This window comes from Eptatretus burgeri, chromosome 5, assembly GCF_056783735.1.
Source record: "Eptatretus burgeri isolate ZD-2024b chromosome 5, Ebu_testis_v1, whole genome shotgun sequence".
Lineage (NCBI taxonomy): Eukaryota > Metazoa > Chordata > Myxini > Myxiniformes > Myxinidae > Eptatretus > Eptatretus burgeri.
The window spans coordinates 29,229,739-29,253,207 of record NC_140965.1 but is presented as its reverse complement, the minus strand read 5'-3'; the positions used below and the strand labels follow the sequence as shown (position 1 = coordinate 29,253,207).

The 23,469-nt window shown below is 42.3% G+C and overlaps 1 protein-coding gene across 9 annotated transcripts in view; it reads left to right on the top strand.

Annotated features, from left to right (window-relative positions):
• LOC147026140 (bifunctional heparan sulfate N-deacetylase/N-sulfotransferase 2-like) overlaps window positions 1-23,469 on the top strand; it is a 555,697-nt gene that overhangs the window by 380,829 nt on the left and 151,399 nt on the right. For all 9 annotated transcript variants that reach the window (XM_085881257.1, XM_085881255.1, XM_085881258.1 and 6 more), the window contains 4 exons: window positions 16,776-16,904; window positions 18,571-18,753; window positions 19,959-20,055; window positions 21,387-21,510. In XM_085881257.1, the coding sequence (XP_085737383.1) occupies window positions 16,776-16,904; window positions 18,571-18,753; window positions 19,959-20,055; window positions 21,387-21,510 (533 nt within the window). The remainder of the gene's footprint in view (window positions 1-16,775; window positions 16,905-18,570; window positions 18,754-19,958; window positions 20,056-21,386; window positions 21,511-23,469) is intronic.

Genomic DNA, 23,469 nt, shown 5'->3' with positions numbered 1-23,469 from the left:
TTTGGAAAGAGGGATTTGTGCAGTGACACTTTAGGAAGACAAACCATTTGGAAGGAGATGCGAAGGCATTCGGTCCCATTCAGTGCAGACAAATAGTGTAGCCCTTTATTATTACTATCCCTTAGAGTGAATGATTGCATACAAAATGACATGTTATTTCCTGCATGAATCCTTTGTGGTTGGAGGGGATTCACCTTGTTGACAATTACTCAGAGGCAATGAGTATCATGATAAATCCACTTGACAAATTCATTGAATATGTGTGCTGGATAGTCCCTCTAGAGTCTAGAGAGTATTCTTCTGTGTTGGTTTTGCTTGATAGTGATAGCTCTCACAAAATGTATGCAATTTTGGCCCATGTGAGGTTCAAATACGCCGTGATGTATTTGAACCTGTCATGAGACAAAGGTGCAAACATTTGAATCTCTCTGGCATTTATCAACATTCCTGTGCTTATCTAACAGCATGATGAATGTCAAATCCCTGCATTTTTTCCGTGGTTATTCTTTTGTAAATAGTGGAAAAACGTTGAATGAGTCATATTTACATATGCACTTTTGCATGAAAAAAACATATTTGTTGTTATTCTTTTTATCACTCATGTAGCCTATTTACCGGAGAGTGCATCAGGCTCAACATTACCTAATATAGCGCTCCATCAGAAATTGAGTGCTGGCTACAAAGTCCAAGTGTAATGAACACTCAAAAGATCTGTCCAAAAGCAGATTTGTTATTAACTGTAGTATTGACAAATCGAAGCGGTTCAGTGAGCCCCATTGCTTCTTCTTGCATATGGCTTGACAAATGGCAACTTAAATATCTCAATCCAAGTTTGATTGCTGTGCAACGGCTTCAGTCGAGACTGTGTGGATCGCGCAATGGTTTCGCTAAATTTTCGAGGTTCGCAATATTTTCGAGGTTTCAAGGGAACTGCAATGGGACACTCATATTCAGTTTGATGCGCGCGCGCACACACACACACACACACACACACACACACACACACACACACACACACACACACACACACACACACACACACACACACACACACACACACACACACACACCATTATTTTCTGATTTCGGTGAATCTGGATGGTAGAGAAGTGGCACGATGACATTTGAATTATCTACTCTGGATTTGATTTTTTTGGCCTGATTATAAACTGTCGGATTGCTGCTTGACATGCAGGGTGTTGCACCACTAAGTACGGTGTCTTTCAGATGGGCATTACGCTGAATGTCACAACGCATAGCTTGAGCTGGTGTACGGTAACAATCTGACACTGTGTTCACAAAAAAGTAGACGAGTTATTGCCAGCACACTGGACAAATTGCATATACGTAACTGCCACCTTCAGTCAAATGTCAGGCCTGACTAGCCAGTTCGTGAAAGACTTGGGCCAAAAACATTCCAAGCCAACTCCACAAGAAGATGGGAAGAATTGGGGGCATTTAAAGAAGTAGTAAGTGTTTTCAGAGTTCATCAAATCCAGAAGGTTCTCTTGCGGAGTTGGTGATAACATATTTAAGAGGGACATTGATGTTCTCCCAACTTGTCTCCATTGTTCTTTTACATAGATATACCAAGTCAGTAAGTGCTATCATTGTGCTCCATTAAGTTTGGCATGGTAGAAATTCATTATACTTCAGCGTGGAGACGTGTGTGATGGCTGGGCTCCAGTGATATTATTTAGAGCGGTCTATCTAGTTTACAGTTTTTGGGTGGAGGATTGTCCGAGAGCACATGGAGGACAAAGGTGTTGATTCTTATTTTTCATTTGGATGCACACAACGCTGTGGGGTTGCATCATCGACTGAATGTGCGGCTCTGCCGCAGATGTAATGCCCTCTGCTGGTTAGGACAGGAGTTTTGAATTTGTTAATGGTTCTGGCGATACCTCACCAACTCTTCCCAAAGGACACCATGGGATATTTAACGTCCACCAACTATTGTCAGCAGATGGGATACCAGTTTGATGTCCATCCAAGGGATTGCGTACACACATTGATGAATCACCTTGCCTTATTGTCAGGCTCGATCAGATCTGTGAGTTGCTACAGGTACCACGTAAACCTGTACTAACCTGTTTTCTGGTCGTGTTGTCGTTGACTAAACCATCTCCCCAACCAGGTTTCCTGGTGAGAAGGGTGTATGGGTATGGACACCCAGCAGAATTAAAAACAAAACCTGTCATGGGGTGGAGGAGCTCCTTGTGAGCCAATGGGCATCCATATATTGTGCCAAACTGTGTCTGCGTACATACTCGTGCAGTTGGGTTACCTTGCTCAACGTGGTTGGTGGAAGGACATGCATTCTGGCCACCGTCAAACACTTCATTCTGCAACAGACACAAATAAAACTGAAAACCCACTCTGTGGGAGTACCGCCTGTGCAGCTGCCCTTTGCAGGGCAACTCTCCGGATGATGGGATTGGAGCAATGCCTTCGGAACCCCCATTATTTGATGGCAGGAGGAAAAGCATGGGGTAACCTTCCCCGGTCAGATTGCGGTATTGTGTGTCAGGGTGGTGCTGAGGCGTCGTCCACCAGACGGTGGCCTCCTTGGGTGAACCTGAGGCAGTCCCTTCGGGTGGCTGCCTGGAATGTCCCATCCCGAAGTGATGATGATCGCCTGTTTATGTTATCATCTGAGGTGAAGCGTTTGAACATCGGTATTGCAGCACTCTCTGAGGTTCGGAGATCAGATAGTGGCGAGGTCATGGCGGATTGTTACACCGACGATTGGTCTGGTCGCTCTGATGGTTACCATGCCCAAATAGTTGCTGTCGCTGTGTCCAATAAGCTGACTCCAATGGCAATGGAGGCAACATGAGTGAACGAGCATCTCATGAAACGAAGGATTCGTCACTCCTTGAATGTCGTTTCCCTAGTCTCTGTACATGTTCTGACTGAGGCGAGTGATTTCCCCATCAAGAATGCTTTCTGTGCCACACTCCAGTATGTGGTTGATCAGTGCCCCAGGCAAGATACTCTTCTCGTCTCGGGGGATTTCAATGCATCGACTGGAACTGATAGGGATAGTAATGAGACATGTTGGTCCCCATGGGTCTGGAACTGTGAACCAGAATAGCACTAAGTTCCTTGACTTTGCAAGAAGTCATGGACTTTGGGTGGCTGGTTCCTGGTGTCAGCACCCCACAGGCTCTTCGCTGGACTGGGTATTCCATTGCTGGTGGTGCGGCAAAGGAGATTGACCATGTGCTCATTGACGGTTGCTGGAGGATGATCCAGAAATGCAGGGTCTAGCAGAGTGCCCAGTTCCTCAATACTGACCACAGGTTGTAGCAACTCTGAAGTAGCAGCTTAAATCCAGGAGAATTGTACCATCCTAGCCTAGGCTGGATGTTGGCAAGCTCAAGGATCAGAGGGTAGGTGAGGAGTTGGCGAACAGGCTGAGTGGAGATTTGGGGGGTCTGGGTGCTTTTTGGAATCCAGAAGAGTTGTGGAGTTCCTTCAAGGCTACCATCCTTGATGTTGCTGGTGGATGTCTTGGAACTCACCGTAAGGTGAAGAAGAATTTTGTCTCTCAAGGGACACTGGATACCATTGACCAGAGTCGCAGGGCCAGGCTGAATGGCAGAGCTGAGGTGTTAAGGGAGTTGAGGCGTAAAACTGTACGTAAACCGAGGGAGGACAATGAAGCCTATGTGCGAGGAATCTGTGAGGGGGTAGAGCATTACCTCTGGTCACATGATTTTCGTTCTGCTTAGAGGAATTTGAGCATTGCATTCCTCAAAGCCCGGCCCTCGGTGTACTGCAGTGAAAGAGGAGGGTGGTGGGCTCTTGACAGAGGAGTCCGAAGTGACGGCCTGCTGGACTGATTACTTTGCACGGCTACACCAGGCTGATCCATCAGCTGATGAGTTGGATGTCAGGGGTGTGACTATCTCCATTGCTGACCCTCCAATCAACTGTGATCCACCTTCATTTTTGGAAACACAGCCGACAGTGAACCGGTTGAAATGGGGTGAAGCTCCTGGGATCTGTGGCACCCATGCTGAACTTCTCAAGGCTGGTGGAAATGCTGCACTTGTGTCGTTGCATGCAGTTCTGTGCTCTGCTCGGAACACAGGCATCATCCCAACTGGCTGGAAGAGGGGCCTTGTTGTCCCTCTCTGAAAACGGAAGGGTGATCACCAGGACTGCAACAACTACCGAGGGGTGACGCTGCACTCAATGCCAGGCAAGGTCTTTGCTCGGATAATTCTTGATGGAGTTCGCCACCATCTGCTTGAGCACCAGTGCCCAGAGCAGTCAGGCTTTACACCAAAGAGGTCAACCATTGACTGTATCCTTGCCCTTCGGGTCCTCACCGAACGCAGACAAGAGTTTCAGTAGGGGTTGTCTGCAGCCTACGTTGATCTCTGCAAAGCGTTCAATTCAGTGAATTGCGATGCCCTCTGGAGGATTCTCGGTCTTCATTGGGTGCCACCAAATGGATCAATCTTATTTATGAACTATACTCCTCTACTGAGAGTGCTGTGAGATGTGGTGGTTACATCTCTGCCTTATTTCTAGTTGTTACTGAGTTCCTCAGGGGTGTGTACTGACCCCCACACTTTTCATGCATATATGTACTGGATTCTGGGGAGGATGTCAAAAAGATCAAGCTGTTGTGCATCATTTGGGAATGTCAAGATCTCTAACTTTGATTACGCAGATGATGCAGTCATCTTTGCGGAGACACTAGATATCCATATGGGCGCCCTCAAGGCACTGAATGAGGAGTTGGAGCCACTGGGATTACAGGTTTTCTGAGTCAAAACTAAGCTCCAGGCTTTAGATGACATCTTGGATGCTGCTATCCTGTTTGTACTTGTTTGTGGCGAGGATGTTGAGGTTGTTGGCATTGACACACAGAGACGTTGGCGGTGATATTCATGTCTCCGCATGTTGTGAGACAGAGGTCGATAGATGTTTGGGTCAGCCTTGGGTAGTAATGGATTCACTGGATCATGGGGCGTGGCACTGTTGCACCGATGCAGGTGGATGAAAGTCCGAGTCTTTAAGTCCTTGGTGCTTCCAGTCTTGCCCTATGGATGTGAAACTTGGACTGTGATGAAGGATCTGAGATGGAGACTTAACTTCTTTGGTACCAGGTCTCTCTTCAGAGAATCCTTGGCTATCGCTGGTCAGACTTCGTGTCCAGCGAGTGTTTTCTGAGAGAGACTCAGATGAGACTTGTTAACTGTATAGTCTGAGCATCAGCTCTTGCTGTTTCGACATGTGGCTTGTTTTCCTGACGCTGATCCTGCTTAACAGATTCTCTCTAGCGAGGGAGCTTTGTGGGTGGAGGATGCCAACAGTCTAACCACATGCCTCGTGGTTGCAACATGTTGAATAAAATCTCAAGGAGATGGGGATAGGCCAGGCATCTACCTGGTGGGGGGGGGGGGTGGCCAGACAGAGGACAGCGATGTGCTGCTGCAGTGCATGCTCCCATACCTGACCTGACTTAACCTGCCTGTGAAACACCAGGATGATAGTTTATTGCTGGGTTGGGATTCAAAACCAGATTACACAGCTTTTAAGCGAGTGTGAGTAAATCGAGGCCATCCTGTCACCCCAGGGTGTTGGTTTAAAGGTCCCAGTGATGACCTGCTTGCAATGATTAGGATAATCCATCTATGCATTGGGACCATACTCTGTGCAGAGCATTAGTGCTGCCTAAGCAGTCTCCTAAGCTATTGGCACAATCCTGGATGGGTCGCCACTCTGACATAGGATACCAATAAGCTGGCACTGATTTTGCTGACCTCAGAAGGATGACAAGCAGAGTCAACCCCACCTAGTATTAATTCAACAGCCAAGGAGGATTTTAACTCAGGATCCTAGGATCCCAAGCCCACGAACCTCACCATTAAGTCAACACCAGGCAGATATTGGGATAATATTGGGGCATTTTATTTTGGCTCTTCTTTGCCAAAATGGGAGTGCAATCGCAGTGTTTGCACATTCATTCCGCCAACTGATGGCCGCCAATTTCGGGATTGGTTTCGTTGTCATCTTCATCTTGTAATGTTCTAGACCTTCTTCAGATGCTTTTAATTAGTTTGGCTTCAATCCCAAGTTACACCGAGATATTTCAGGAAAAGTTCAACCTCATATTTCTTTTTAACATGACCATGTCATCCTACAAAATGTTCTCAAGGTTAGAAGGTCATAGTTCATTCAGCTGGTGAAATCCTTAAATCATTCATTATGACAAAAAAGAAACCAATTAACAATCTCACAAACACAAAGTGATTTTTCTTAGCAGGATGAAGTTAAACCCTTCAAATGTCACATTCCACATGACGTTAATCTATTTCGAGTACATCTGTTTGAGAACACTAAAAGTTGCTCCTCCACCTATCGGTAGGATATTGATTTATTTGCAGCAATGGTTATGAAATAAAACAAGTCTGAAGACGACGATGGTTCACGAGCGGTATTTGACGATGTAGATTGTTTCAGAAGTCAAGGATGAGACAATGTGATAATGTTTGACCAAGTTATAAAAATGATCAACATGATGTGGTACGGGTGACGGGTTATTAGCTGCAAAATGTCGAAAACCCGGTTTCGTTCAACAACTTTCAAAATTTGACCTTTGCATAACCTTTAAAGGTCACAAAACGATGTTGTGGATATTAAAATAAGGAAACAGGATACGTGCTTTAGCTTATTGGAGTTAGTTCGTTGAAGAAGGTCGAAAATCTGGTTTGATTCCCACAACTTTGAAAATTTGACCTTTGTGACCTTTAAAGGTTCTAATTTTATAAGTACAACAGCTTGGTCAAGGATTATGACCTTTGGTGCAAAACTTCCTCTGGAACATTCCAGGAACAATATAACGCCATATAGGCGATATGGCATTTCACACTCCTCGGATTATCCATACTTTGATGAAATCAGCGTAAAAACAAACTTGAAGGGGGCACCACAGGCAAGGTGTTCGAGATAGAGCAAAATGGTTTCAAGACTTTAAGTGGGGAATGACCTCAAGATTATGCATAAAAAATATTGTCATCCTAGTTCTCAAAGATTGGGCGATTGTATCATTTTTATGTCAAAATTCGAAATTTTCTAAGTTCGTGACCTTGTGACCTTGACCTTGGGACGAAAATGAAAAATCGAGCTCCGTGGGGCTATGCAGGTGCCATTGGGCTAACCAAACACCGAAAACCCTGTCAGATTCGACAAAACCCCCTTGGAGAAGATGCAAATTGAAATCGGCTACTCACTAAAAACATGTTTTTTGGGCGTGGCTCCACCCACAATGGGCACACCAAGCCCATTCTCAGGAAAACACAATTAGATCATGATATAAACCTCCCACCAAAATTTTATCGGGATCGGATCAAAACCCACAGAGCTATGCTCGGGACAGACAGACAGACAGACAGACACACAACAATAACGAATATAGTGGTCCCTTATTTTTTTCGTGAACCAATAGTGAAATAATTATTTTTTTAATCCTAACCCTAAAAAAGTGAAAGATAACATCGAATGATTGTCCAGAAGTCATATCTGTTCTCATATTTGGTTTTTCAGAATATAAAACAGACTTTAAAACGTCAGAGGAAGACCGCAGGATGAAAAAAAATGTATTTTTTTTTGCAATAAATGAGCTCCCACCTTGTTGTCCAAATGTAGTTGAATTCTACATGTGGGCAAATGACTCATTACCTGCTAATGGTCTCTCAGCCAAATGATACGTGCAAACACACTTGCTAACTTAATTGCTTTCTTTATGTATCTCGGACTCTATTGATTATGTCGTTCTGTGGTAATGCATCATATTCACATCCATGGTTGGGTTGGCAGGATACCTATGGGGTAGTGCATTTGCCTTTCAGTCGTCCGGTCTGGGTACGATTTGCAACCCTTTAATAAACCACTACTATGGGGTTTCGCAGGCATGGCTTTGCATCATTGCGTGGGATGGGACATTAAGCTGACGGTCGGTCTGCCAGCAATGATGTTTGCTGGTGGATGTTAAAGATCCCTCTATGTATTTTGCAAAAGGTCTGCGATTGTCACTGTTACCCTGCCCAGATTCCTGCCCTGAGCTACAGGTACATTGGATCAGTGGAAAATCTGATACAACCAGTAGCCAGTTGTACAGTAGTTAATGTATGAGCTATGTTGCTGTTGTTTTTTTTGATGCTATTCAGAAAATGTGTTGAGATGAGCTGTCACAATTTTGTGATTATTACCATCACCACCAAAGGTTGACGGATGTTAGTTATGTTTTCACCACTGTCGGTCTGTTTGTCTGTCTGTGAGAAGGATATTTCAAAACATTGTGGACGGATTCAGATGAAATTTGTTGGTCAGGTTCGGTGTGTCATGAATGAAGATGAATTGTTTTGATTTTGGTGAAGATCTGGATCCGGATCCAGAAAGTATAATTTTTAAGTGATTCTTCACCATTGAGAGATTGGGCTAAACTGATATATAGCACAATATCTCAAAAAGTTGTGGACAGATTATGACAAAATGAGGTGTATGCGTTGGATTGGGAACAAGAACAAACCGATTAGATTTTGGTTATCGTCTGGATACAGAGCCAGCCGAAAAGCGGGATAGAAAACATAAACTATACAGCTTGGCGACGGTTTACTGAGTGCTGTTCTTGTACTTATTAAAGTGGTTTTATATGTTGAAATCGCAACACTGTAGAAACTCTGCAGTACAATATTTTAAAACTCCACTCAATGGTTTTCAAATCCAACCTGAATCATTGCAACACCCCACCCCTCCCTCCAACAAAAGTTCTATTCCCATTGTATTTCCACCTTGCAGTGAATTTCTCTTGGGAAAGTTATCTCTCCCTCAGATGCTCAAGACAACTGGGAATGAGGAAAACGTCCTTCTCCTGAAAATGAATGTGCTTTCAAAGCAATTCAGGACACCTTCAACCCTAATTTAACGAGGGGGACCACACACGCGTGTGCGCGTGCACGTGCACACACACACACACACACACACACACACACACACACACACACACACACACACACACACACACACGACCTCTCAGTATACCCAGCAGGTCATGTCAACACATTGGTAGCAAAAGACCCCAAAACACAAAAAATAAACTAAGTGTTTTATATATTCCTGCTTTTAAACGAGCCATACCATTATAATAGTTGTTCATAAAAGCCAGCGGCTGTTGATTTCCATACATCTACTGAGCAGAGTGGCCCTGGAAGTTTCCAAATAAAATATCATACACGTCGTCAATCAAAATATTGATCACAACATTCCAAAGACCTTTCATATGATCACAATAGAGGACGGTAAACTGTAAATGAGGTCAGCGTTCGAGAAAAAAAACAAAGAAACATTCCTGCATTGATCAAACTGGTCATCAAATCATGAGACAATGAAAAGGACAACATCCCACTTTGTTGCTCACCACCTGCTGCATCCCCAGCACTCATAACCAACCCTCCACCCATTGGATGATTCTAGCCAATCAGAGTGCACAGCACAACTCGGACTTTGTTTTGCTCGGCATCTTTTTCTTCTTCTTTCAGCTGCTCCTGTTAGGGGTCGCCACAGCGGATCATCCGTTATGATCCGCATACTGATTTGGCACAAGTTTTACACCGGATGCCCTTCCTGACGCAACCCTGGTCGCCTCTTACGACACAGGGATAAGGATTGGGTTTCGCCATGATTCCGGGCTGCCCTACACCCTCTCATAGCGCGGCCCAGCACAGAGCGCCCGTCCTCAAGCGATCCTCCAACCCAAGCCTCCGAGTAGCCGGATTACAGGCGCACGCCACTACGCCCGGTTTTGTTATGCTTGGCATAAGGACCTATTTTTCATTCAACAAAAACCACCTTTCACGGGTGTGGAGAAGCTTGCATTGCTCCCTACTACCCAACAACTCCATCATACCCGACTATATTTTCATACCCAAATCTCCTACCCACAAGTGCCAGGCCGAGGTCATTATTGCTCGTTCTGTCGGACCCCACTATTTGTGGATTCCCTATTCCTGGACCCCCCTATTCCTGGACCCCGCATATTCGCAGTTTATAAAATGTGACCCACTTCGACATTCACGGCCCTGTGCTTCGTGTATTTGCAATTTTTTTTGTTTTTTGCAGTTGTATTCGTGGTTCTCTTTTTTTTTTGGTGGGGGGGGGTTCCGTTTTCGCAGGTGTATTCACAGTTCATTTTGTTGGCGTATTAGCCGTTTTTTGCGGTTTTTCACAGGATTTTTAAAATCTCATGAATCACTAATCACCGGGAACCTATCCACAGGGGTTCACACAATTTATAGATCCTCATGGAGGATCTCAAAGTCTGACTCAGCGCTGTTCTTCATCTTCTTCTTGTGGACGTTTTTGTTTCACAGCCTACAGTTTTCATCGAAACTTCTTGAAACTTGGCGTATATATGTAAAAATACCCTGCGCAGACAGTAACCATCTCCGATTTTGAAAATTCCTCCTAGAAAAAAAAGTTATGACGTCAAAATATCTCCGCTAATGGAAATCGCCTAAAAAATTATCTCCGAAACTAGGCAAGTTTTTTGAATTCTGTTTGCAGGAATCGAACAGGGCATTAGCAGAGATGAATTACCGCACATGTGATACATCCCTATGACGTCATATCAATTTTTATGACATCATTCCTATTTTTGGACAATTTTTGTTTCACAACCCAGAGTTTTCATCGGATCTTCATGAAACTTGCCATGTATATGCAGAAAGCCCACGCACAGGCAGTAACTCTCTCCGATTTTGGAAATTCTTCCTAGAAAAAAAAGTTGATGTCATAATATCGCAGCTAATGGAAATCGCCGATACCATTATCTCCGAAACTAGGCAAACTGTTTGAATTTTGTTTGCGGGAATCAAACCGGGCATTAGCACAGATAATTTATCGCAAACCTGATACATCACAATGACGTCATATTCGTTTTGATGACGTCATCATTAAGAGGACGAGGATCTTAGTTCATTTGAGCTTGTTTTAATTAGGTTCTCCAATGAGTACCAGCAGAAGCGGTTTGATAATCACGAGCGAAGAGGTTTGGTACCTCTTCGCTCACTTCGCTCCTTCGAATCCATTTTTAAATTTAATCTTAAAAGTTATAAACTTACAATGTAGTTTATAAAATATATTGTTATAATTTATCAACTTAATTTTGCACATTTAAATTTTGAAATCGCTGTAAATCAATTATCAGAATTATCACTGAACAATCTTCCCACCATGAGCTGAGAAACCCTCCTCTTCTTCCTCTTCGCTCGCGTGTTCTCCTCAGATATATCTTCTTTTGGAATCTTATGAGTTACAAGTTATATCATTTATAAACTTTATTTTGAACACTTAAATTTTGAAATCGCAGTATATCTGAATTATCACGGAAGAATCTTACCTGCACTCGATGAGAAAACCTTCCATCAAAAAGCCTCTGTTATGCTGGGATGCTTTTGAGCTTTCTGAGCATCTTTGAAGTATGTATTTCGTTTTTGTTTGTTATACCATCCATGAGTACTTGTGTACAAGTTATGTGAACCACTGCCTATCCACCATTTTTCCATTGAAGCATTGTCCCACTATTCGCGGATTCATTATTTGCGGCATTTTCCAGGAACATATCCCCCCGCGAATAGTGGGGTACAACGGTACAAATTAAGGAATTACTCGGTAAAAGTTTTTGTGAATGGAGTCAAGTGGAGAATGTGACTTCTTTAAAACCTTTTTTTATTTATATAATCCAGAAAGAGGAGAGTTTCACCCATTAAATCTGCAACTTTGGTAGCAATTGATTTATTCTAAACCAACCTCTGGAGAAATTAAATGCATTGAAGTCACAAGTCAAGGTAACATTTCATATTCGTAAACACTTTTGCTTTATTGTTGATTTCAATAATTCCTTGTGCATGTGTGATGACAAGAAAATATTTTTTATTCAATAATACAGAGGAAATATTTTCAAATAATTTAACAAAAGAGTAAATAGCGATTATATAAATAATAATACAAAAGACTATAAATATTAAATAATGTAAATGAAATATAACTTTGTGATGGCTGCAAGATGAATGGAGTAGATGGGAAACCGTGCTGGCGACTGCACGGCACCTATTTAATTGGCCAAGCGAACCGATGCCGCATGCCACACTCTATGGACTACCATTACAATTGTAAACTCGGACCAATCACCTCGGGAGCACTAACCCATATCAAACACGAGCAGGATAAGTCAGGACATTAATCAACTGTGTAATAAATTCATTACACAGACAAAGAAGCGAAAGAGCAGGAAATGACAGGAGGAACAGCAAAGGAGAAATTCAGACAGAAATGGTGGGAAAAATCAAGATTCAAAAATGGCAGGAAAATCAGTTATGGGCATCACAAGCAATGCAAGGATATCTACAGACACATAAACATTTTCTCTTACCCCTACATGACCATTCCACCCCCAGCAAGTTAGAACGATCAATAAGCTCCTATACACTACGTGGATCCAGAAACTCGAAGAAAAACACAGAGAGGTTGGGGAGAGGGGTAAAGAATGTAGATTGTGAAAGAGAAAGGGTGGGGACATCTATACACCCCAGTCACACCTTCAACAACCTCCATAAAGGTTATTGGCTCACAACTTGATGGTTTCAGACTCAGTTGTTCAAGCTCGCCTCCCTCTCGCAGTCCCGTCCTCTGTTTTGCTCCAGCACCCAGTCATATGGGGAGGCTCAGGAGGCCCATTCACCCAACGCGATGACCTGCATGGTTCTGGGGAATCTCGTTCTGACTTGTGAGGGGAGGTAGAGTCTCAGAAGCTATCTGGTAATGAACATGGGATGTTGAAGGTGCACCTGATCTGTGAGGGTGTCGGTGAAAATCCGCAGAAAGTGAAAGAAAGTAAAGTAGAAGGAGTGTTGCAGTCTGCGCCAAAGTGTGCGTGTGGAAAATTAAAAGGGTGGAGATGTGTGAGGTGCAGAGGAATAAATTTAAGTGAATGGGATAGAGATAAATATATCATCGGAGATGGGGAATCCCCCACCATTGAATGAAAAAGGTCATACATATTCCAGATAATTAGGGAGGTGAATTGGAAACAAGACACCATTCGGTCATCATCTCGAAAAAGTTCCCCAGGGGTGAGGAACGTAGTAACCAAAAATAATTGAAATCAGATAAGCGGTTTTCCATTTATTACAAAAAACATTTTTTCAAGATGGCCGCCCCAGTCGGCCATCTTGGATCCGGCCACGCCCAAAATCAATTGGGTTCTTCCTTTTCAGGAGGTACATGTGTGACCCGAATTTCAAATTGATATGGGGAACAGTTTATGAGTTATCGCACTCACAGCTATAAATGTTGACGCCCGGACGGATAGCCGGACGACCTGGGTGACAACAATATCCCCCTTCCGCCACGCGGTGGGGGATAAAAAGAGCGTGATGAAAGAGAAAGAAAGGAACTTCACTGATGTCGAGAGGACTGACCACATATGAACTGCTAAGGCAAAGGGCTTGGATGTAGAAGCACCCGACTGCTCACATGCTGAACCACCCGACTGCTCTGAACTGCCCAGCACGTCTTGCCTTTTATTCCTTTCCTCCCTCTCATCTCGGCTGTTCTGGAGCAACTGTTCTCTCGCTGTCCGCATCTGATTGGTGAAGCCGCGTCACAGTGGCATCACGCCTGGGAGGAGCAAGCAGAGGGTTGCTTTCTTTGAGAAATCTCAAGAAGCCTCGAAGCTTGCCTTTATGAGCCCCCATTGGACTTAGTCCGAAAAAGGGCCTTATGAATTTGGTCTCAATTTTCATGTCGGTGCATGGGTGCGTGCATCCGCAACCATATCTCGAACATGTATGGATCGATTTCATTCATACTTGGCACAAAGATCACACATGATGGTATACATAAGCACATCATTTTGTTTCACAAAGCGATCAAACATGGTGAGTGACAGCCATTTTAGTTGTAAAAAAAAAACAAAAAAAACCCCCCAATGTTGAAGATGTCGTCAACCATTTCTCGGACATGCATTAACAGATGTTGCTCAAACTTGGCACACAGATGATGAATGATGGCTTACATATGCATGCCATTTTTTTTCGAGATCTGTTCCAAGATGGCCGACTGATGGCCATTTTGTTACTTAAACGTTTTCATTTCATGAACTGTTTTAAGGTCGTTAGGGTTGAATTAATTGACAACTCGGCTCCTCTTCACTCACATTTGAACACCTATTTTCTTATAAAACTGCACGGTGACCCTACAATTGTATTTTATTCTTCTTTTCATACTTATACCATGAAGCATATTTCATTAAAAATTAAAAAAAAAATTCTGATTACTCTTTTCAATTTCATCCCAACCACCTTTAAGTACACGTAACAAAAACTGATCGGACAACATTTTCAACTGAATGATAATTTTTGTTTTGCCGACAGTTATAGAATTTATTTTATCCATAAATAAATATTATTTAATGTTATACTGTTTGTGTAATTCAGCATGTCTCCCCCAAAATACATGAACATTGAATCCCTTCTGTACGAAATTTGCATTCTCAGTCGAAAACATCACACACGTCACGTGACCAACGATCTTACACAACATATCTACATGACCCACATCATTAATATTCATGACCGAAAAATCCAATCACACACAATCTTCCATATCACATGACAACTCAAGTCAAAGCGCATACACATAAATCTTGTAAATATTGGCTCGCCCTTTAACTCCGAACAGCAAAATTATTAAAACCACGGGGGCTGTGACATTTTATGTCATTTTCTTCTTGTTTATTTGAGAACCGCGTCCGCTGCTCTGCTGTAGCTCTGCACTTGCCCTCGTTGTTAGGAGGCATGTAATTAATGCAAAAGGGATTGATAGTGCGTGTGTTGTGAGATGCGAAGGATAGAAAAGATGGAGAGGGTGAAAAGCAACAGGAACTTGTACTAACTCACACTCGCAATGCATGTTTATCCCATATATACAGTCTAACTTAGTTGCAAAACAAAATACTGATATAACTGATTCTACTTTATGTGTGTGTGCTTTTACCTGCCCAAGAGGTGCATGGCGTCCTCTTTTGCGCTCACAACCATCACAATATCGAAGTAATCATGCTGTAACTCAAGAAGTGTTTGTTTGACTTTAAAACTGCTGGATAAGTTGAAGGAGCTCAAAATGACTGGTTGTGCACAGGGTGCGTATCTATATATATATATATATATATATATATATATATATATATATATATATATATATATATATATATATATATATATATATATATATATATATATATATATATATATATATATATATATATATAGTACCATAAAAATAACAACATAAATATCATGAGGCAACCTGATCCCCTTTTACCTCCTTTCCATCTACCCCCAACCACCAGACTACCACAATCTCACAAATTACTTTGACAATCATTTCTGTGGAATAGTAGGTTCCAAGTCCCATAATGTATGTTATATTATGTGAAATGTTGTCCTTGTGGGTTCCAGTTTTTGGATCCCTTCAAGGCAAGGCACAGTGTTTTCTGCTACAAGAGTCTGTCTTTGTAAGCCGATGATACCTGTTAAGAAATGTTCTTGTTAAACAGTTTTGTTTGTTGTTGGTGTTAATTTGATGATGTCATGTAAATGCATGTCCCATTGGGTGCCTTGGTTTGTGTTCTTCATGTGCTGGGTTTGTTTCCTTGTCAGTCTTGTGGGCCTTGTTCGGGTTTGTTGCCCTCTCTGCTTCCTCTCCTCTTTTCCTGGTCCTTCATCCCTCCCCCCCCCCTTTCCTTGTTTGTTGCTCTGCTGTCATACTGCCGATGCATTTCCCTTCTCCCCTCTCTCTCCTTGCTCTTCCATAAAGCCTCAATTTTGTCGAACAAAAACAAAGGGCACTGTCTCGATATTGTGGTTCATTTTAACACTTTGGATTAAGTTATGATTTTTTTGGTCGTTTTTCAAAATACTGTTTACATTCTTTATTTTTTTTAAGCCAATGGGATATATTGACAGCAAAATTAGATGGTGACAAATGGAGATATTGACTTATTATCTTAATGAGACACAAACATAATCAGGAATCTATAGTTGCAATGTATTTTTGCTGCAAAGGAATGCTGAGCATTAACACGCCACTGTACATCCTCAGTTTTACCCTGAAGCTGCCATGTTGCTCACAAGGGTACAAAACGCGTGCTCGTTGTATACCAGTCGTTGCAATTGTCGAGGCTGCTGGCGAGAATTACACTAAAGAGACTTGCACCAGGTAACAACAAACCTTGATCCTGGACATACTGCCAGCTTGGATGAAATTTGACCGTTTATAATGAATGAACTTCACAAGGCTGCATGGTAGCATCATTGGTTGAGAGTGCGGCTGTGCTACTGATGCAATTCCATCTGCTGGTTTGGGCAGAAATTTGGAATTTGTTCATGGTGACGGTAATAGCTCACATACTCTTCCTGGAGGGACACCGTGGGATCTTTAACGTCCACCAACAATTATCTATCCGAGGGACGACACACACATTGATGAATCGCCCTGCCTGTGAAACACCAGGATGACGGTTTGTAGCTGAGTCGGGATTCAAACGCAGGTTAGATAGCTTAGAGGCGAGTGTGCGTACGTCGAGGCCATCCTGTCATCCCAATTTCTCAGTATAAATGTCCCACCAAACAATGGTAAAATATGACTGGCAATCTGGTTCACGAAATCCATGGATTATCTGTTGCTTGTTACAGGTTCTACCACGCCAGACGTGTGGCCTTTTCACACATACCATCTTCTACAAGCAGTATCCTGGTGGCCCTGAAGAACTGGATCGAAGTATTCAGGGTGGGGAGCTGTTCTTCACACTCCTATTTAATCCAGTACGTTTGACTCATGCTTCTTACTCATTTCCACCTTAATCTGACAAATCCCTGAATGATCATTGATATCCACCGATCCATTTTAGTTATGCTCTCCTTTGCAAGTCCTCACCTTCAGCATACAGATTGTTATTCACCGAAGTAGAGGTTTATGTACGGCTTGAACTCACTCAACTTACAATTTGTTGTTTTAGTTGTCTCTTCCTTAGCAATTGCAAGTATGGCAGGATGGTGCAGGTAGTGCGCTTTACCTGTGAGATGTTTCTTCTGGGTTTAATTCTCGAGCCGACACTAAATTATCGGATTGGTGCTTTGCGGGTGGGATGTTGCATCAAAAAGAGTGCCGTCCCTCCGATGGACATTAAGCTAAGTGTCCCATCTATTTCTGTTAGTTTTTAGGCGTTCTGTTTTTTTTATGAAGTCATTGACAAATTGCTACCACCTTTGCCAAGTTTCAAACTCCTGCTCTCACCTACAAGGGGTGGCACAACCCTGACGGCCAATCTCGAAATTGACTCCCTGTCGAATATGCACACGAACAAATAACAAATTGCATTCTTGATGTTTTATGTCTGAAAATTTAATCAAACATTTGCTGCGTTAAATCTTTACCTCCGCCACCGAAGGTGAAGGAGGTTATGTTTTCACCCCCTTTCTGTCTGTTTTTGTCTGTGTACAGGATATCTCAAAAAAGTTGCTGGTGGATCCGAATTAAATTTGGTGGACAAGTTGGGTGTATGACAATAAAGAACTGATTATATTTTGGTGAAGATCCAGATCCAGATCCGACTCCGAGAATTTTTATGTGATTCTTCACCATTGCGAGATATGGTCAAAAACAATATATACCACATCATCTCAAAACAGTTGTGGACAGATTCACATTAAACTTGGTCGACACGCTGGGTGTGTGACAAGGAAGAAATGATTCGATTTTGGTGAAGATCTGGATCCAAATCCGGATCTGATAATTTTTTTTAAATGATTCTTCGCCATTGAAAGATGGGGCTAAAAATGACATATAGCACGATATCTCAAAAAGTTATTGACTGTTTTGGATGAAACTTGGTGGACAGGTTGGCTGTGTCACAGTGACGAATTGATTCGATGTTGCTGAAGATCCGAATCCGGATCTGGATACGAGGTTTATTTAATTTCTTCAGTGATTCTTCACCATTGAGCGATAGGGCCAAAAACCATATATTACTGCATATCTTGATATTTCAAAAATGCATTGATTGGGCCTGAGATGTTCTCGTGGATCAGGCATGACGTGGCGGAGGTATGCGCTCTATCGATAGCCCTTCCAGTTGTCCATGATTTATTAGGTGAGTAATTTTCAAAAATTGTCTTAAGAGCAAAGTCAAAATATGTCTTGCTTACATTTTTTGAGTTGCAAAAAAACTTTGGCCCGACAACATGATTTATCAAGTTTTACCTCGAGGGGATGTACTGTACAAGTTCGCTTGTTATCGATTTACCTCTCAGATCCTTTTGGTCTTTGTTGATATTGAGCAAGTGCAGCAAATATTGCATTTCTTATCATCCTGATCCATTTCATCTATTCACCATTTAATACCATATTATCATAGCACATGTAACGTTACGCGGCTTCACGTTTCACTGCCGCAAGCATAAAACAAAACTGTGCAATTGTCTCCAACAGGTTAGTATCTTTATGACACATCTTTCCAATTATGGAAATGACCGCCTGGGCCTTTACACGTTTGAGGGACTTCTGAAATTTGTTCGCTGCTGGACTCGGCTTCGTGTGCAGACACTGCCTCCACTCGCCGTCGCTGAGAAGTACTTCCAGCTTTTTCCAGCTGAGCGCAAACCTTTATGGCAGGCAGGTGGAACGCATTGAATGACATTGACATCTTTGTGGGTTGATGCTTGCTTTGTGATTTTCTTCGGCATCCACTTACTGTATTTGCATATCGTTTACATGAAAACCATCTTTGCTCTTGAGCTTTCAGCTTTGTGCTGGAACTTACATTAATACCAAAATTTGAGCATGGCCATAAGAGGCAAGAGAATGCTGAAATGATCACTATAATCTTGGGCACCTAAAAACCTTCAGCAATTTGTTTTCATGAAGGGCTTTTTGTACGTAACCCTAAAATTTGTCATAAATAAATACAGACGCATGCAGGGATGGCAGGATGGCCAAGAGCTATGCACACTCAGCTCGGAGCTGTCTAGCCTGGGTTGGAATCCCGACCCAGCTGTAAACTATCATCCTGGTGTTTTGCAGACAGAGCGATCCATCGATACCTGTGCCGTCCCTCGGATGGATGTTTAACTGGGTGTACCATCTGCCAACATTAGTTGGTGAACGCTAAAGATCCCACGGTGTTTTTCACGAAAAGGAGGCGAGCTATTGCCGGGCACTCTGATCGGATTCCAAATTCCTGCTTTAACCTACAGGGGCACCGCAATAACGACACAGCTGTGTCCCCAGCAAATTATGCTACCTACCCACAGCCATGTGCTGCATATGAAAGCAGAAGAAGTTGAAGTAAAAGATGAATCAGTGATGCCAGATGAGTCCTCCGGCTTAATGTCCTCCCTGATGTACGACAGAAATATTGATGCCTCAATCTGCATGTGAAACAGGGTGACTGTTTATAGCTTGGACGAGATTCAAACCCGAGTGAGACGACACAAATGCGCGGTGTGTACGTATCTCTCCTTAACTTTCTGACCAACCCAGAGCAATTGGTAATATCGGACGTTGCTGAATTCTCTGCCATAAATTGAAGCTACACAAGGGTTTTGCATTACAAGGTCAGCACTGAATTGCCTCATTAGGCAAGGCCTCTTAAAAAAAAATGCTGTTGGCATATAATTCTCACATTCCCTTATTCTATAGCTTTGTATCTGAGAAAATGCTTTTAAATTGCATATATCATGTCGTACAAGCAGTCTGGTATTTCAAAGTTCTGACTTTTTGGATTTGTCCGCATACTGTATCAACATTTTTAAGGCTGACTCGTGTGCATTGTTTTAGGAGGTTGTGATGCGTGCCTGGTAATTGTGGGTTGTTCGTAGAACCCCTGTGATGATAAACGCCACTGGGAAATCTGGTCCAAAGAGAATTCATGTGATCGACTTCCACAGCTGATAATCATCGGTCCTCAAAAAACAGGTGAGTCTGCTTTTGGATGCCTTTTTAATGTTGTTTGTGTTATTATCCCCCACGCTTTTTGAAAAAAAAAGACGTGGGGACATTGTAATTGGTTCCATCTGTCTGTCTGTCCATCCGTCACACTATCTCCATCTAAATGATTGTGCAGAAATTCACCAAACCTGGTCGGTATGATTACCACGTGACACGGAGGTGCAAGAGCAGCATCATTTTTTGGATTAAATACAAAAAAGGCAATTCCGAGTACATTTTAAAAACATTTTTAAAATGAAATTTGTATATGCAATCAATATTGGGGGACGCATGGAATATGTTATGATTTTTGCGGATTTGACCTCCGGTTCATGCTCCAGTGGGTGGGGACTGGGGTCACAGGGATCAACATGAAGAAAAAAAACGTCGACTCAAAATTTGACATTGGGTCATTGCTGGTGGAACTTTTTGCCATCTTTCAACTTTGCTTTCGATGGGAAGCGTGGGGATTTGCGATGGCGTGTCATCGACTTTGCTCTAGTTCTTGTTTCTTTTTGAGTTGACGTTGCGAGTGAACTGTTAAAATGAACATGAATGTGGTTGTTTTTCGACTATCTCTAAGGCTCATGGAAAAACTCTTCGTCACTATATACTGTATTATCAAAGGTATTGGGACAGCACAGCCAAACTTCACATGGACACTCCAAGCCGATGTGTGCATGTTGTTCTCACAATGCAAAGCTACATATGCATTATAAGTATGTGACACTTTGAACAGCAACGCACTCCTGGCTTAGGTGTCTCCCAACATTGCATCCTTGCATCTCCCAACATTGCATCACACCTTGCCAGACTGCAGTGTCTGCTAGGAGTTTATTTGAGGACAACAACATTGAAAAATATGCATCCAGCGAAATGCCTCAACTTAATCCATTCCAACCACTATGGGATATCTTGGAACTCCATCTGAAGACAATTATCATCAGACCAACAATCTACCACTGAACTTGCACTTACTAATGTCCACGAACTTGCACTTATGAAGGAGCAAGAGGTGCAATGTTAAGCTCGATTTCCACCAAGTTTTGTAAAAGGACATTGGGACCTTTTGAAGAAGGACAACTTTTTTACAAGGACATAAGGAGACAATGGACAAAGTGATATTGTAAAAAGTATTTGTGATAATGATCTGTATTACCTGTCATGGAATTTTAGAGATCAATGTAATGGTGCTTTCCTACTTGAAGTCTGTGACATCAGCAAAATGGAGGATTTCAACAAAAAGCATTTGCTGTGCTCTTGTTTCATTGGCACTGACATAGAACCAGCTGCCAAATGACACGATTCCCATGTTTCAGGAACCACAGCACTCCATGCTTTTCTTTCGCTGCATCCAGCCCTCACACCCAGCCTGCCCAGCGAGAGCAGCTTTGAGGAGGTGCAATTTTTCAATGGAAACAACTATTATAAAGGCATTGATTGGTGAGTTTGTTTGCTTGTTATTTATTTATTTATTTATTTATCGGAGTAAGGCTCATGGGTGAGCAGGGAGAACTGACAGTGGCACAAACATCAAAGGGAATGGACAAACAGGACAAAAAGGAATAGCAAGTGGGATGGTTTTGGGTAGGAAAGGTTAATTAGGGGGTAAAAAAAGATCATGGGACTGAATCGGGGATGACAAGAGATGGTGATACACTGCATGATTCAAGCCCTGGAGAGAAGAGAGAGACAAAACAGCTTCTGGAAGGCGGTTCCACAGATTCATGAAGAGAGAAATAAAAGAGTTGAGCTCCTGTTTCATTGGCACTGACACAGACATAGCCAGTTGCCAAATGACATGATTCCTGTGCCTCAGGTAGCACGGCGCTCCGTGCTTTTCTTTTGCTGAATTTTGTCGTTTGTGCTTTTCATTTCTGCTTTTTTTTTCTTTTGTTTTTATTTTGTTTGTTTCATTTTCCATTTGTGACCTAGTGGGATGAGTTTCTATTTTGGACTCAAATTTGTTCCTTCCTTTCCTTTATGATGTTGCACCTGGGGCTTCACGTGGATATTTAATCTGGCAATTTAAGTTGTTTGCAGACTGGAATAAGGCAGGATGTTTAACTGTATGCATAAACGAAAATTGGAAATTTTGAGTAATTCCAGGTTTGTGGGTTTTTTTATTTATTTTAATGCAACATCTCAGCAGCAGCCGTTTATGGTCATCGATCCTCGACAGCAGCCAAGATACCAGTGGCCTTGATGCACACATTAGTGATAAATATGGGCATGTATGAAGGCATGTCCCCTTTTTATTGCAGAACATATGAAAACAAGAAAGTAAAAAAAATTAGGAAACTATTTGAACTTAATTATTGCCCGTGTCCAATATAACTATCATAGCCACTTGGTAGAGTGCATACCTCCACTAGGTTTAATAATTACTTAAAGTTGTGTATCCGACTGGTAAGCCGGATCTGGATTCAGACCGGAACTAAAAATCATTCGGATTGTTCTTGTTTTGAGATATCATGCGTCCATAAAGTTTTGAGATATCATGCGAAATATCTCATTTTAGCCCAATCACTCAATGGTGAAGAATCACTTAAAAAAATTCTCGAATCCAGATCCAAATTGGAATCTTCACAAAAATGGAATCATTTCTTCCTTGTTATATACCCAAGCTCTCCACTAAATTTCGTCCGAGTCCGTCCACAACCTTTTGAGATATTTTGTTCACAAAACAGACGGACAAAAACAAAACCTCCATCCACCTTCGGTGGCAGAGGTAATAATTGTTAAATGCTGGAATGTGGTGTGTCGTCGTCATGTTAACATGAGACGACAACAAACCTGAAAAAGCCAGATACACAAAGGGATTTGACGCAGGTCAAAGTGTTCTTGGTAAAACTACAGGACGGCAGCCACAATAATCGAATCTGTTGTCGAATCGAGGTGTATCTTCAAGTTTCTTGCGAAGGAGACAACATCGAATTAACTGAAATATTCACAGGGGACTGTTTCCACAATTACGTGATTCAATTATTTCACGTACAGTTGTTGTGTGTTCAGCTCACCTGGAACAAAATTGTTCAGGTGTAGTATTAGCAGTTGGTGTGGTGTCCGTCAGTGAGTCAGTAAGAATGTGACCACTCGGATATTCTTCTCCGAAACTACACGCAAGATTTCTATGAAAATTGATCACAACCTCCATCACCCGTGAGGTATCAACATTTATTCAGGGAATTTTAAAGAAAATTAGGGTCTATATAGGTTTATGGGGGGGGATGGGGTGATAGAATATCCACTCTACTTCCCTCAACTATCAAGGGACTACCGGCAAGTGATCAACTCCCTCCTGGTGCAGACATAAGTTGAGCCAGATGGAAATGCCTCAATCGATTGAGAACTGGTGTTGGCAGAGCCAAGGTGTCTCCAAACAAGTGGGGATATAACTCA